The 15,308-nt window shown below is 35.4% G+C and overlaps 1 protein-coding gene across 14 annotated transcripts in view; it reads right to left on the reverse strand.

The window, feature by feature from the left end:
- LOC105476616 (neuregulin 1) overlaps nucleotides 1-15,308 on the reverse strand; it is a 1,125,049-nt gene that overhangs the window by 157,294 nt on the left and 952,447 nt on the right. For all 14 annotated transcript variants that reach the window (XM_071068415.1, XM_071068414.1, XM_071068412.1 and 11 more), the window contains one exon: nucleotides 6,098-6,219. In XM_071068415.1, coding sequence (XP_070924516.1) covers nucleotides 6,098-6,219 — 122 coding nt within the window. The remainder of the gene's footprint in view (nucleotides 1-6,097; nucleotides 6,220-15,308) is intronic.

Below are 15,308 nucleotides of genomic sequence, written 5' to 3' on the forward strand. Positions count from 1 at the left end.
ACAAAAATTTTGATCAAGTGATTTCTTTAAAAGATTTAAAAGCGGACACACTTGTTTATTAGCAGTTATAAAGATGACTTGAGGAACATCTTTGAGTACCCGAATTCTTCCTGTTCATAATGAATGCTTACTCTAAGGCAACGGAGAAATTTTGAAATTAATAAATGGTATAGTGACAGGATGAATACCATATGTTGAAAAGACAAGTCTACCCTATTGTTTTCATGCTGTTCTCACGTATTTGCCTTCCTGGGCATCCTATATAACACAACATACATGTAGACTGTTAAACAAATTATAAAACATATTTTACATGCTTTTCAATGTAACTGCAGGTTGTTTACCAATATCGTGAAATTTCTAACATCATTATCAATTTGGGAGAGGGGGTAAGGCTAAGTCTATTACCAATATGAGTCCATTTTTAAAAGCCGCAATTGATAATTTAATTAAATTTTATAAAAATAATATTTTTCTGCTCATCTCAAATGAAACAGATATTTTATTGCTACAAGCCCAATTGCTCCTGTGGGAACTTGAATCTCACTCAAATAATTTTTCTTCTGATTAAAAAAGAAAACTTAGGAGAAGATATGATTGATTAGTTATATATTCTCCTATATTAATCTTTTAAAAGAAAGCATTACTTAATTAATTTGGAAACCAGTAAAGTCTATTATTCTCTTCCCTACTCTAAAGCCCAGGAGTTTTCACAAAGCTTGTTAGCTAAGAATTAATTGCTAAATGAAAGTTTCCCTATATATAGACTGAGCCAAATAAACCACAAATACAAATGAACATATAGTGTGTAGGGTGTGTAAACATAGTGTATGTGGGCCTTTTCCTTTGTCATAGATGAATTCATAAAAGGAATTCACTCATAAGTTATCACATAGTTACTGCCTATGAAATTCTTTGTTATATGAAAACCCAACTGGTCTTTGTAAGCTTTGCATTGTCCCAGAAGTAATAAGCAGATTGCATAGGTTGATATATGTCTACTATATGATAAATTACTTTCTCTAATTCTGAATAAAGTAGGGGTTGAAAGGCATTGGAAAAGACAGAAAACACCTACATTTCTAAAATGTAGGTTGGCAAAATGCTTGACTGTATTATTTTCTAAGTGCTTGAAAATAGTAAAAGCACGGCCATTGTTAACACTCAAACATACACTGTTTCAAGGGGAATTTCCTAATTTTTTAATCATTTCATTTCTATTTAGTCACTAATCCGGATAGATCTAAACAATGAGTTTCATTGCAGAAGACTTTTATGATCTAATTTTATTCTAATAATTATTATAGCTGTCTTAATGGGATTCAATATCGTGCCAAACAGCAAGGTCATCTGGGGAGAAAGCAAACAGCCTCCTACGAATGTCTCCCCCAACCTCCCCATCTCTCTTATAATCTTGTATCAAAATATATTCTAAACATCTTGGAACACATAAAAAGTAACTGTGTGAGAATTTAAGTAAATCACAAGGAATCCTTTGAATAGGAAAGAATTAGGATAATTAGATTGCAGCAACCTACCAGGATCGTTCATCAAGGAAACCTGTATAGAAATTCTCAAACTATAGCCATGAACTTCTTGGAAATATATAGAAAAGGTGAAAAAATGAAATTAATAAAGTGACTGATAGTTCATAGAAAATATAAATTAAAATCTCAAGGGGAGTTCTACATAATGTAATAGTTTGACAGCATGTTCTTATTTTAACAACTTTTTTTTTTTCCTAGAATCCCCAATGAAACAATAAATTCCTGGCCGGGTGTGGTGGTTCACACCTGTAATCCAAGCGCTTTGGGAATCCAAAGTGGGCAGATCATTTGAGGTCAGGAGTTAGAGACCAGCATGGCCAAATGGCAAAACCTTGTCTCTACAAAAAATACGAAAATTAGCTGGGGTGTGGTGGTGGGTATCTAGAATCCCAGCTACTCAAGAGGCTGAGGCAGGAGAACTGCTTGAACCCAGGAGGTGGAGGTTGTAGTGAGCCGAGATCCTGCCACTGCACTCCAGCCTGGATGACACAGCAAAACACCGTTTATTTAAAAAAAAAAAAAAAAAGGGGGGGGGAAGAGAGGGAAGGGAAGGGAAGGGAAGGGAGAGGAAGGGAGGGGAGGGGAGGGGGGAGGGGAGGGGGGAGAGGGGGAGGGGGGAGGGGGGAGGGGGGAGGGGGGAGGGGGGAGGGGGGGAGGGGGGAGGGGAGGGGAGGGAAGGGAAGGGAAAGGAATTCTTGAGAATTCCACTCTCTGTCAGCCCAAGTCAATGGTAAATATCTATATTTAGGAAGACATGGTTCAGTGGTGTGGCAATTTATAACCCCAGTAGAAAGTACCCTTTTTGTCTCTGAAAAAGTGTTTTTGTGCAACCTCTGCCCTGATTCCTAGGAAGACAGGAATGAGACAACACAAAGGCAGTACATCTAAGCCCTGGAGAGCTCAGAACCCAAATGAAGCTTCTTTGATAACCAAGCATTGGACAGAATATAGCAAATTCATAGATAGCAGTGGAAGAGGATAAGGGATCAAGATGATTACATATTTTCCTTCTGGATGCACTATAACTAGGACTCTAAGGTGCAGAGCAAAAAGGGTATCTCCTCCAAGGTACAGGAAACTGGCCTTGTCAATCATGGTGCCAAGCCACAGGCCCAGGTGAGCTTCATGCTCCATCCCCAGCGTTTGAAGAGAGGAGCTTCTGGGCCGCTATGTTTCCGGCTTCACCCTCCCTAGTTGAGGTAGCAGTGGACATATGACCACACAGCAGATAATTTGTAAGTTCTTTTGGTCTTTTAATGAATATGGAACAATCAGCTCTGCTAATAGGATTCTTGGTCTGGGGAATTTCACTGGGGAACCAAGGAAACAATCATACAATAGAGGTTAAAGCTGAAAGAATGCCTGAAAGTGCCATGAAGAATATGGCTCCGTGGGGGCAAGAAACAGGTCAAAGTCTGGAATTATAAAGAGGCAGAGTTTGAAAGTAGGAGAGGTGAGAAGATGTGGGAAAGAGTACAAAAGTTAAAAAAGTATCAGAAGCATATTAAAGTTAGAAACACCAGAGAGAAAAACCACAAACTCGCATTGCTTAAATTCCCAGAGATGCCCAGCATACAATTCCATCTCCTTGAGGCTGAGTTATAATGAAGTTCTAGTTCTTCGCCATAGAATCCCTCACTCCTTAGGCCTCATACCATTCCTTCAACTTCTGTTCTTTATAAGCAAAAGAATTTCACTTAAACATTTGCAAACATATAGTCAGATACAGAGTAAGGCTGGGCACAGCAGCTCACACCTGTAATCCCAGCACTTTGGGAGTTCAAAGTGGGTGGACTTACTGATCTCAGGGGTTCCACAGTGGGCAAAACAGCTGAACTCAGGAGTTCCAGAGTAGACAACATAGCAACACTCCATCTCAAAAAAAAAAAATTTTTTTTTTTTTTTAATTAGCTAGGCGTGATGGCATGCACCTGTACTCCTAGCTACTCAGTGGGCTGAGGTGGGAGGATCCTTTGAGTCCAGGAGGCAGAGGTTGCAGTGAGCCAAGATCATACCACTGTACCCTAGCCTGGGTGACAGAGTGAAACCCTGTCTCAAAAAACGAAAAACAAAACACACACAAAAAACATTTCAGATACAGATGGAACTGCACTGTGGTAGAAATAAAGAAAAAAAACCCAAAACCTGGGTTCATAACTCCTTTTGCTGCTAAATATCTCTGTGATCCTGAATAAGTCTGTTTTCTATGCTAACTCTTTTATTCTTTTTTAATACAATGAAGGGGTTGGCAAAGGATGATCTATTCCTAACATTCCAAGAAGAGAATAAAAACAAGGCCAACTTGCATTGCAATTGAGATTCTTCATTCTCCTTCTTCAGAGGCTTTAATTACATAAGTCCATAGGAACCTATTTCTGAAAGAATTTTTGTTGGTTGTTTAACAATGACTCACTTAAAATATTCCATAAATTTCTCTTTATTCTTGCCAGGTAAAAAGGACTCATTATCAAAAACACTTTGAGTTTCATTTCTCTACCCTATAATTGGTCAACACTATATATTCAAGTTTGATCACTAGACCAAGACTTGAGTGAATTAATGTGGGAAAAAATGAATTAGTTGTTTTTCCTATGTAAGAAATGTAAAAAGCCATATTATCAAACTTTCAGTACCCCCAAATTAATAAAAAAGGAACTCTATGGGTTTTTGCCAGGAATAATAGAGTAAAAAATAATTCATTGCTTAATCCTGTAAATCAGAAACCATGGAATAATCAATGTAATACTTCTGTAGACACTCAGTGAGACTATGACACTAGCTTTAATTTTATTTTCCTGGGACTTTGTGGTATAGCTACACAAATGAAATCCAAGTGTCAAAAATCACAATTGAATAGCATTAACCATGAGGCGACACACTGAACCAAGCCAGTGACAAACCCAGGAGAACAAGCTTCAAACAATGGTTATAGTAGAAAGTAAAAAATAGCCCATTAAAATTAATTTTTTAATGTGTGTTTCATCCTATAGAATTCCACATGGGTTAAAGTAATATTAGTAAACTACTATTGCTTAACCTGCCCTGGTTGAAAAATAAAGTGATGCTATATTTACTCATATAAATTTTAAATGGTTTTACATTTTAAACTGTAATAAACAGGACTCCTAATGGAAACTCCTTTTCCCTGCTCTCTTTTACTCTCTATGAAGGGAGATATTTAAAATGAAAGTGATAAACTTTGATTACTCTGTGATGGAACAGATCCTTGAGAAGTCCAGAGAGGATGAGGCATTAACCTGAATTTTCCCAGCCCTGTTTCTTATTTTTATCTCCCTTCTCCCTTTCTTAGTATGTTACAGAAGAATCAAGTGGCAAAACCTACATCAGCCTCCCATACAATTAACCCTTAAAATTACTTTTACTCTAACTGTGCTGACCTGGCATTTTTACTCTATCACTTTAAGAGCGCTTGCCCTTGAAATGCAGAATCTTTCTCATCTCCTACCGAGAAGCCACGCAATTAGGCTTGGTTTTATAACAGATGACAAATTTTGTAAAGGCAATAGTTAAGTGCCATAATTCAAAAAAGAAAGAAAGAAAGAGAGAAAGAGAGAAAGAAAGAGAACGAGAGAAAGAGAGAGAGAGAGAGGGAGGAGCACCAAAGACTTTAAAATAGCATTTGATTATGCTAAAAGATTTAAAGAAGCATTGCTAGGTCATCATCATCATCAGCTCCTATAGATGATTCCATCAAATCATGGAGTATTAGGCTAGTACAAAACAGAAAGCCATCAGCTGTGGTTCTTTTACTTTCCTGGAATAACTCAGAGAAGTTGTCAGAGGTAGATTGTACTTCTTACCTCTAAGTCATTCATTTGTTTAAGAAGGATTGCCTGGTACTATTCTGAAGAAAGCTGAAAATGAAGCCTCTTCATAGTAGGAAATTTATTGCCTCTAAAATGGTCCTAATTTCAAAATTAATAGGCCTAAAAAAAGTTAATGGCCTAACTTTCTACTACCTAGAGCCAGATGTAATGGGAATAAATTGCCAGAATTGAGTCAGGACTGTATTCTGCACACACACAGAATATATGCATATTATATATGTATGTGTGTATATATTATATATGTATATGTATATACATACTATGCATATATATTATATATGTACATATATAATATGCATATATTCTGTGCATGTGCATATATACATATTGTGTATATATATCCTGTATATATATATGACTGTATTCTGTTGTTCAGAGAGCCAAAGAATTGACTGCCCTCCCTGATCAACTTAAAAAAATTGTATAACCTCTATCTTTTAGCAATCCAACCTATCTCTGCCATTCATGGCCTTATTCAAATCCTTTTGTAAAAAATATATGTAGAGTTAAGGTCTATACAATCTCATGGAGTACAGAAATTTATGAAAGACATACAAGATCCTTGAAACACCTGGTTTTCTTTATTTGTTTTTTAATTTGTTCACAATGAGATTTAACACACCAATCTATTATGAGTCTTACCACGTGTCTTGATTACTCTTCTTAAAGATTTAGGAACAGTATACCGTAGGTATCTCTTACCGTTTGAATCCACGATGGTGATATTGGCAGAGGCACTGTCATTTCCTAATTTGCTGATCACTTTGCACATATACTCTCCAGAATCAGCCAGTGATGCTTTGCTAATGCGAAGCTCTGACTTCCTATAAGATCAGGACCAAAGTGGTGTCAGTATATATCACAGAAATCCAGTAAATATAAATATACACTTTTTTGTGTTTTCAGAGTTCTCAAACTGCCTCTCCCCACCTTACACATATGTTAAAATACAACTTCCATTACATTGATCTGACCACATGATTTTACCTAGAGTAAAAGTAAGATGCATCCATTAAGTTATACCATGGATATCATCTTAATTTTATCACCTAAATCAGTAGTTTAAAGGAAGTCCTGTAGTTTTTCTTTGTACTCCCTTATCATCACCAATAACTGTGTTATACCTTAGATTTTTAAACCTAATTGGTAAATTTTCTTAGTTTTCTATATCCAAATGCCATCAGCCACTAGGGTTTAGGAAGAGGAAAATGGATAAAGTCATTTCCTACAAGTCTGTTAAGGACACTTACTGAAGGTTAGAATAGATAAAAAATACTGTGCGCTCTTCTTCTCAGTAGAGTAATATCAAGAATAATGTTAATTTTGAATGAAGAGGATTTATCAATTCCAAAAGGAAGGGAATTTTTCTTTCCTTAAGATTCTCATTGCTGGGAGCATAGTACCACATGAAATATTCTTAATACTGGAATAAATATTTGGGCAACGTTATCACACAGTTTTATAAAACTCTGAATATTACATCAACATTCACTTTTTTTTTTAATATGGGCAGCATTGTGATCTGCTGTGTCTGTGTTTTACTGTTGCACATAACCTATAATTTAAGCAGTCTCCGAGATATAAGAACTCAGAACAGCAGGGATGGGCTCAGAGTTTACTGAAGTCTTTCTAAAGAATTGTTCTAAAGCCTGGTGTGGTGGAATGCTCCTGGAATCCCAGCTACTTGGGAGGCTGAGGTGAGAGAATCACTTGGGCCCAGGAATTCAAGGTTGTAGTGTACCATGATCATGCCAGTGAATACTCACTGCACTCCAGACTGGGCAGCATGATGAGACCCTATCTGCAAAAAAATAACAACAATCCTTCTATGCTCTAGCCTGGTAACTGTGATTCCCTGGGCTCTTAAGGGTAAACGACAAGGGAGAAAACAAGGGAGGAAGAAATGACAGCAATCCTTCTGGTTGCAAATCTGCCACGTTATACTTTGCTAGTTTTCTGGTGAATTTTCTGATCTTGTCACACAATGTTAACTGAGTAAAACCAATTGTTCCAAATATAATTCCTACTAGTCTCCTCCAGTCTACCTGATTGAACCACCCAAAGTTCCATATGTAGGCCCCCTGATTTTCCACCTCTGTGCTTTTGCTGTGTCATTTCTTCTTCCTACAATGGGGATCCTGCATTCCTATGCATCAAAATCTCAGCTGGACCTTCCAGGGCCATGTCAGGTGCCAAATGCTTCACCAAGCCTCTCCTGGTCATGTAGCTGGAGCTGCTCTCATGTGCCTAAATTCTGACAGCCCTGAGTACGTCTCTCATGAGAGTTCCTTCAGTATGTCTCATCTCTCGACCTAGAACATACACTTTGGAGGGGGGAGTTATAATGTCAACTTCTTGCTAGTCTCATGGAGCATACATCAGGCTATGCTTTGTCCTCAGATATTATTGGATAAATGTGTTAATGAATGAAGAAAATATTTGGATGTTTGATTAAGTAAATATTAGGTTCTTGCTGAGTAAGCAGAACCTAATATTCCTATGGCTGGTTGGAGGAAAGGAAAAGGCCATAATGAGAGGGCACAGACCATCAGAGGTGGTCCAGACCAGGAACAGTGATGGTCAAACCAATATCGGGCCTGAAAAATTAACTTTGCGGCTGAGAGCAGTGGCTCATGCCTATAATCCCAGCACTTTGGGAGGTTGAGATAGGCAGATCAGGAGGTCAGGAGTTCGAGACCAGCCTGGCCAACACAGTGAAACCCTATCTCTACTAAAAATACAAAAATTAGCCGCGTGTGGTGGCATGCATCTGTAGTCCAAGCTACACAGGAGGCTGAGGTGGGAGAATTACTTGAACTCGGGAGGCAGAGGTTGCAGTGAGCCGAGATCACACCATTGCACTCCAGCCTGAGTGACAGAGTGAGACTTGGTCTAAAAATAAAAAAAAAAAAAGGTAACTTCGCCAGTCATGACTCAATGATGTCAACAGGTAAACCTGAGGTAACAAAGCAATGTGTTCCACATTCAAATAAATTTGGAAAATATTAGGTGAAATAAAGACAGGCTTTTCATTATCTTTATTCTCACAGGATTTCTCAGGGTCTTGAATATGCTGATGTACTGTGACTCCCTGAAAGGGGATATATTATTTATTTTCTCTCAAACTTCATTGACCATGGAATCCTTTTCATTCACAAGGTGTATCTGTTAATATTTTCTGAAAATAATGGTCCACAGAAAAAAGTTGACAAAAAGCGGACGTAATTTAACAGTTTTATCTATCTATGGAATGGGGACACCACCAAGGGCCATTTAAAGAATATCCACACATTAACCAGAGACATTATTCATAGGAAAGTTTCCCCGAAGTATATCCCTATAAGCCATAATGGGCCATTTTGATGACAAATATCTTTGCAAATAGATATGTCTTAACAATAAAATATGACAACTTTTAAAATCATCAAAATAAACCAATATTAGAATATCACCCAATGTCAGGTTGCATTAACTTTTAGGCTGAATTTTGGAGTATTCACATATCATATGATTTTTAAAATGGATTGTCAGCTATTTATCTATTTTGTTCATACATGACAAGTTTCCTTCATGATGGGTATCTTTGAAAAATAGTGCGAAAAAACTGGATGAGTACAGTAAGATTTTCCAGCCCAACATTTAGCATAGTTTCCTGGAAGAATTTTCATGTATAACCATGAAACCACTAGCAATAATAGAAAAATTATGAACAATATCAGGGTGGGGCATTAATATCTTGATTTTTCAATGCCACAGAAAGAGTAAATTTCTAAAGTAAGAAAACAGTAGCTTTTCTTAAGTCCCCAAATTCTGAGATGAGATTACAACAACATCCCAAGAATGTACAACTATAAGATTATTACAACACCCTCAAGAACAGCCCTTCTTTCCTATTTATACAGATCTAGGAACAATCCTGTTTGTATGTAAAGACTCCTTTCCTAACCCAATGCAATTAACATTTTAACTATTGAACTAGATGGAACTATAAGAAACATGGTAATCATATTTACAGTTAACATAATCTTAAAGGGATAAGTCTTAAAATAAAACTTCTCCTAATAGGCCTTGGCATTGTTTCCTGGAATACTATTCCTAGTAATGTAATCAAATGTTAGGCTTTAAAAGAAAGAAGATTTAAAAAAATGGTTCTATGCTAAAATAAATGTTGCATTAAAAAAAAGTTAAAGAGGTCTCTTTACAACAATGCATCTCGGTAGTTTTTTGCAAATCTGTACTGTGAATTTCTAAGGCAGGTATGACATGTGGCCATGGAATCTTCTCTGTGGAGAACACCCTTGGGAATCCTAGGACAGATCATCAATGGGCCAAGACTAAGATTCAATTTGATCGAGATAAGCATCACAAGTGCATTCACGTTCGAAAATTGGTGACACAAATACAAGAGGAGATATCCCTCGACTACAATATATGCAGAAATAAGGATTTCTAATTAGCCACATGCTTTATTATTAACCCATTTTTAAAACTCTTTTCAAAAAGAAAGAAGAACAAAAAAACCTTAGGTACTCTTTAGCCAAATTAATATTAAAGCAGAGCATCAATCAAATTGGATAAAAGCCCCAATACATTCCTCATTGGCTGGATCATATCTAGAATGTTCAATTATACTTTAGATACACTTTGGAATGATATTTGATGGGGAAAAAAAAAACCCGTAATTAAAGGACGTTAGAAGAGGGTGATCAGAATTGAATAGGGCCTAGAAATCTTATCACTAGAGAGGATTATGTTAAAGAAACAGAGGTCCCACTGGCAGACAACTATGAATGAAATATAAGTAGCTATTTAAATATATTTCCTGGACGCATATGGAAAAGGAAATTATTTGGGATTGCTAAGTCTTACAGGAAAACTAAGTCTTACAGGAAAAAGGAAACATGTTTTGAATGATATTACATAGACTAACTTTTCTGAGCATTCAAAAATGTACAGGGTGTCTTGTGAAAGAGTTAGGTTTTCTCTTTGGAAAGATTCAAGTCTGGATAGCCACCTGCCAAGCACATTCTTACAAGAATATCTCTATGCAGAGAAAGATTAAATTAGATCAGTGGTTTCAACTATTTTTTACAACAAAATCCTGTTTTAAAATGAAAGCTTAAATCAGAACCTCATATTCAAAAATATCACACAGAAAGTGTTCCAGGTCAGAGGGCCTGGTAATCCTTTTTGCAATTCAATAGAAATTTAGCACTCTACAGGGACATCATTGGAAAACCACTGACCTAAAGGAGCATAAAGACCCCTCTGAATTCTAATGATACATGTAACTATGGGATTTGTCCAGCCTTGTGTCCTAGAGTAGGGACAGAATGTAGTAAGGGTGTAGAATGAGCCAAATCTTCCTTGAAAATTATATATTGCAAAAAGATTTGGCGCTTTGATAAGTATGGCTACAACAGTCTTCCTTTTCTCTTTTCTGTAAGATACCATATACTGTCTATAAGAAGGAAATTAACTTGGAAAGACTACCTGATTCCCTTATAGTCATAAATATAACTTTTTGCTCTTTAATTGATGAGTTTTCTGTGGATCTGGAGGAAGGTTGGTGTTTCCATGGATTTTTATTTTCTAAAAATATTAAATGAGTTAATTCGTGGAAAGTGTTTAAAACAGTTTTTGCAATATAGTGACTTCCTAATAAGTGTTAGCTATTATTATAGTAATTACATCCTATATTCCTGAAATATTTGGATTTTCATAACCATACATTACTTTTAGAATGAGAAAAAACAGTACAGTGTAAAAATAAATTAATGTGAAGTAATTTGAAGATAAAAAATTCTGAATATTAATTTCCTTTTCATTTTTTTAATATCAGAAAGCACACTGTGTTTTTTAGTGAGTGCTCACTTACAAGGTGAATTCAAGGTTTCATTAGCTATTACTTAGTTTAGTTTTATTTTAGCTTGATTCTTCTACCATAGTTACAGGCTAAGGAAACTTAATTACACATAGGGAAGAACTCTTCTGTTTATACAGTTTTGGTTCCCTGACCCCTAAGAAATTATACAGACAGTGTTTGTGTGTGTGTGTGTCCAACACTGCTTCAGATAGTGTAAAACTGATCATCGTGAAAAGGACAAAGAAGTGAAAGAGGAAATTATGATTTTTTTTTTTTTAAAGTATAGAGACAGGGTCTTGCTTTGTTTCCCAGGCTGGTCTTAAACTCCTGCACTCAAGAGATCCTCAATAGCTGGGACGGTAGGTATACACCACTGTGCTTGGCTAAAAGAGGGGCTTCTTAAACAACAGAACCAGTCACTGTACCATGTGCCTCACATAAACCATATAGAATGCCACTGAGTCCCATTTTCTACATGAGAACATTGAGATTTCATTATATATAAAGTTCAAGTGATCTAATAGAGTTGCTAAGCTAAGATGAGAAAAAAATGCACATAAACTTTTTCCATTATAAAGTCAAAAAAGGCAACCATTAAAAATAGAAGAAATAATTTGTAATACTTTTTCAATGTGAATAAAACAATGAGAGCCAATTTTAAACAAAATTAAAATGGTAAAAGCTGAGGCAAAATTAAGGGTATCCAAAAGTGTGTGAAACATACAAATAATAGAAAGTCAGCCTTTAATAAAGCTAAGAAAGAATAGGTATTTAAATGAGGTCAATCTGACAGTCCTCACATATGAATCTGTCACACGCCAAGCTTTTTAACCAGTTTTCTTGATTGAAATCATCCACCAGTCAAAGAAAACAAGAACAAAGAGATAAGCAGACATATAACACGAGGGCAGTTTCCATTTCTTTTAATTGGCCCCACACGTGGGTTAGCGAAAGAAAACAAAGGTTCAGATAGGAATTCAAAAATCATACGAAGAACACATAGGAATGTAGTTTTTAGTAGGACCATGAGCAAAAGAAGGGTAAAGATTTTACAAAATAATAGAAGTTGCATATTGCTGTGAAATTGTTGCATTAAACACCAAGGGATTAAAAGGATATTTTGGCTGCTGCTATGCACAATCTAGATTATAAAAAGTGTGAAAAAGAAGTCAAGACTAAGGATTGGAAAAGAGTCAATGTATTTAAATAAAGAGAATCCCAGAAAAATCTTACACTTCAAACTAAACTTCACCTCTGCTTGGTTGATCATAGCCTAAGAAAAAGTTTAAGTCAAAATAACCAACTAACCACTGCAGAATACTAATAGTCTGAATATCTTAGTAATTAAAACTCATTAATAGTAATATATAAATGAATCTGTAAAATAAGAATCTTTTAATTAAAGCCATTATCCTAAGCATGCCAGAGCCCTATGTTCTGACTTCTGACTTTATGTAGCAAAATCACAAATATCTTCTGGAAAAACACAAGAGTTAGAGCCAAGTTTAACAATTCATTACCACTATGATCTACAGGAAGAAACTTAGCTTCCTTCATTTTCAGGATATTAATGTTTTAAATGGGTATAACAATAATTATATTCATTCTACTTATATTTACAGGATAAATTGAAATAATAGAACACCTTGCAAATGTTAATTAAATTTAGATTCAGCTGGATCCTTTAATCTTAAAAAAACCTGACAATGCTTTTTTTAATAAAAAGACGCAATTTTAGATATGACAAAATACCCAATTCTAAAAATTGAAAAGCTGATTATCAAATAGCTGTCCACTCTATACAAAGTATGTCTTTTTAGCTCAAATATGTTAACTGTTTTGCTGCAAATGATTTATAGTTGCATCACTTCAATACATTTTTCACCATTTAATTCTTTCCAGCAAGACTATTGTTTAAAAGAAGTAATTTCTGACTATTGCCCTTTCTGGTATTATGGGATTTTATTAATATGTAGACAGTGCTCTTAGCTGTCTGGACCTATGAAGCCAATATGAAAATGCTTTTCTGAATACTAATGATACTTTTATATGTCATCGAAGCCATGTAACAAATTACCTCTTTAAGTATACATGCACCTTTTCTAAAGCCTATTCATTCTAGTCAGTTCACTTTTTTAAAGAATTCATTTTCTCATCTTATCTACCGAAATTTCATTTGCTTCTCTCCAGGTAGCATCAGATTGAATATTTGCAGTGTGAGATGCTTTCTTCTAGATGAACTTCTCCTCCCTCCCTTCCTCCTCCCCTGCTCTAGCAGTGTTGTAACACATGATTTCCAGAATTCCCATGTTTTATATAAGACTGAACTAGATAATCTCTATACAGTCTTATGACCCCCGCCCCTGGGTACAGAGATTATAATACCCTATACCTCTTTAATTTCTCCACAGTCCTACCATAAAACCTTTCATGGCACTTAAATATTACTGGTATCCTTTGACAGCCACGTAGAAATAAATGAGACATTACCCTGCATGTAGAGATAACTTCATTTCTTACTAACTTGTTGGATGAAAAGCAAACACCAAAATCGATTCCATCCAAAATCTAGGAGTATTTTTGTCCTGTTAAACTTCTTTATAAGAATCATACTTATCTTTTCAATTCATTCATTGTATTTCCTACTCCCCTCATGCACATATGCTGTTAAATATGAAGGTTCTCCAGTTTTAAGAAAGGAACCCAAGAAACAGATTTGTACCAAATCTATTTAATCTATACAGCAAAATCACAAGTATCTGTTGAAAAGGCATGAGACTTAGAGTCAGACCTATTTCAAATCTAAGTTGAACCATTCATTACCACTATGATCTACAGGAAGAAACTTAATTTTCTTCTTTCTCAGTATATTACATTTTTTAATGGGTATAACAATAATGAACTCAGTTCTCATTGAGTCTCTTACTAGTTATATGACTTGAGGCAAAGCAGAACACTTTTTTGATGCTCAATTTCCTAATCTGCAAAGTAAGATAGTTGCCATGTGCTGTTGAACTGCTACATATTGGAATAATGTAAAAAAATAAGTAATATTAGGTATAAAAATGCCATGTCTCTTTACAATATTACATTTTGTATCTTTGAAGTACCACCTGCTGCAGAAAGTGATACAATACACTTTATTATTCTTCCAAAGCAACAGATCTATCTGACATGATCAATAACTAGAGTCAACATGTAGTTAATAAAGTAAGTATATAGCTTATAAAACCACAGAAACTAGAAACAAAAACCTAATTACAGTCATCAGAGCAAACAAACACTTTGATAAGATTAAATTTAATTCTCACTGTAATCACTTTGCTCATGAATGTGTAACAACTTTCTGGCTAATGTCCTATAAAATCAAAGTACAGGAGAATGTTCTGTTGCTTCTGTTACCATACTTGGGGGTTCACTGTGACATGTGAATGCAGAAAATGTCATCTTTGAGTTTGGAACCACTATTATACATGTCACATTGATTAAAAGACTCTTTAGAAGCAGAAATCCAACTGACTTATCTCTTCTCTGATTTCAAAATGTAGTTTGATATTAGAAGAAATGATTCTTAAGTAAGGAAGTAAATAAGAATGAAGAGTGTAGGTATGATAACAGAGCATCATTTTAGAGTAGATCCAGAATGCATCCACCAAGATGTTACAGGAATCACATTAAACCCTGTCAAATATGGACCCCCTCAGGGAGAGTAGGAACATTTAAAATTCTTGCTACTTAAGATTACCTGATTTTAAAATCTGCTAGAGTGACAATGTGCTTTATCAGCAGTGTCAGTTAAAAATTCTTATTAGATATAATTATATCATTAACCCCATGTTAAAAAATAGTCTGAATTCAACTGGTTACATTCCAATTCTTTCTATAAATCTAAGTATTTACTGAGCTTTATAATGAAGTTGTGATTTTAGCTGTGTAAGGCACTGGTACTCTACATTATTATATGCATTTGTCTTATTTTAAAGAAATTTTTTTTTTTTTATTTTTTTTTTATTTTTATTTTTTGAGATGGAGTCTTGCTCTGTTGCC

The sequence above is a fragment of the Macaca nemestrina genome, chromosome 8 (assembly GCF_043159975.1).
Source record: "Macaca nemestrina isolate mMacNem1 chromosome 8, mMacNem.hap1, whole genome shotgun sequence".
Taxonomy (NCBI): domain Eukaryota; kingdom Metazoa; phylum Chordata; class Mammalia; order Primates; family Cercopithecidae; genus Macaca; species Macaca nemestrina.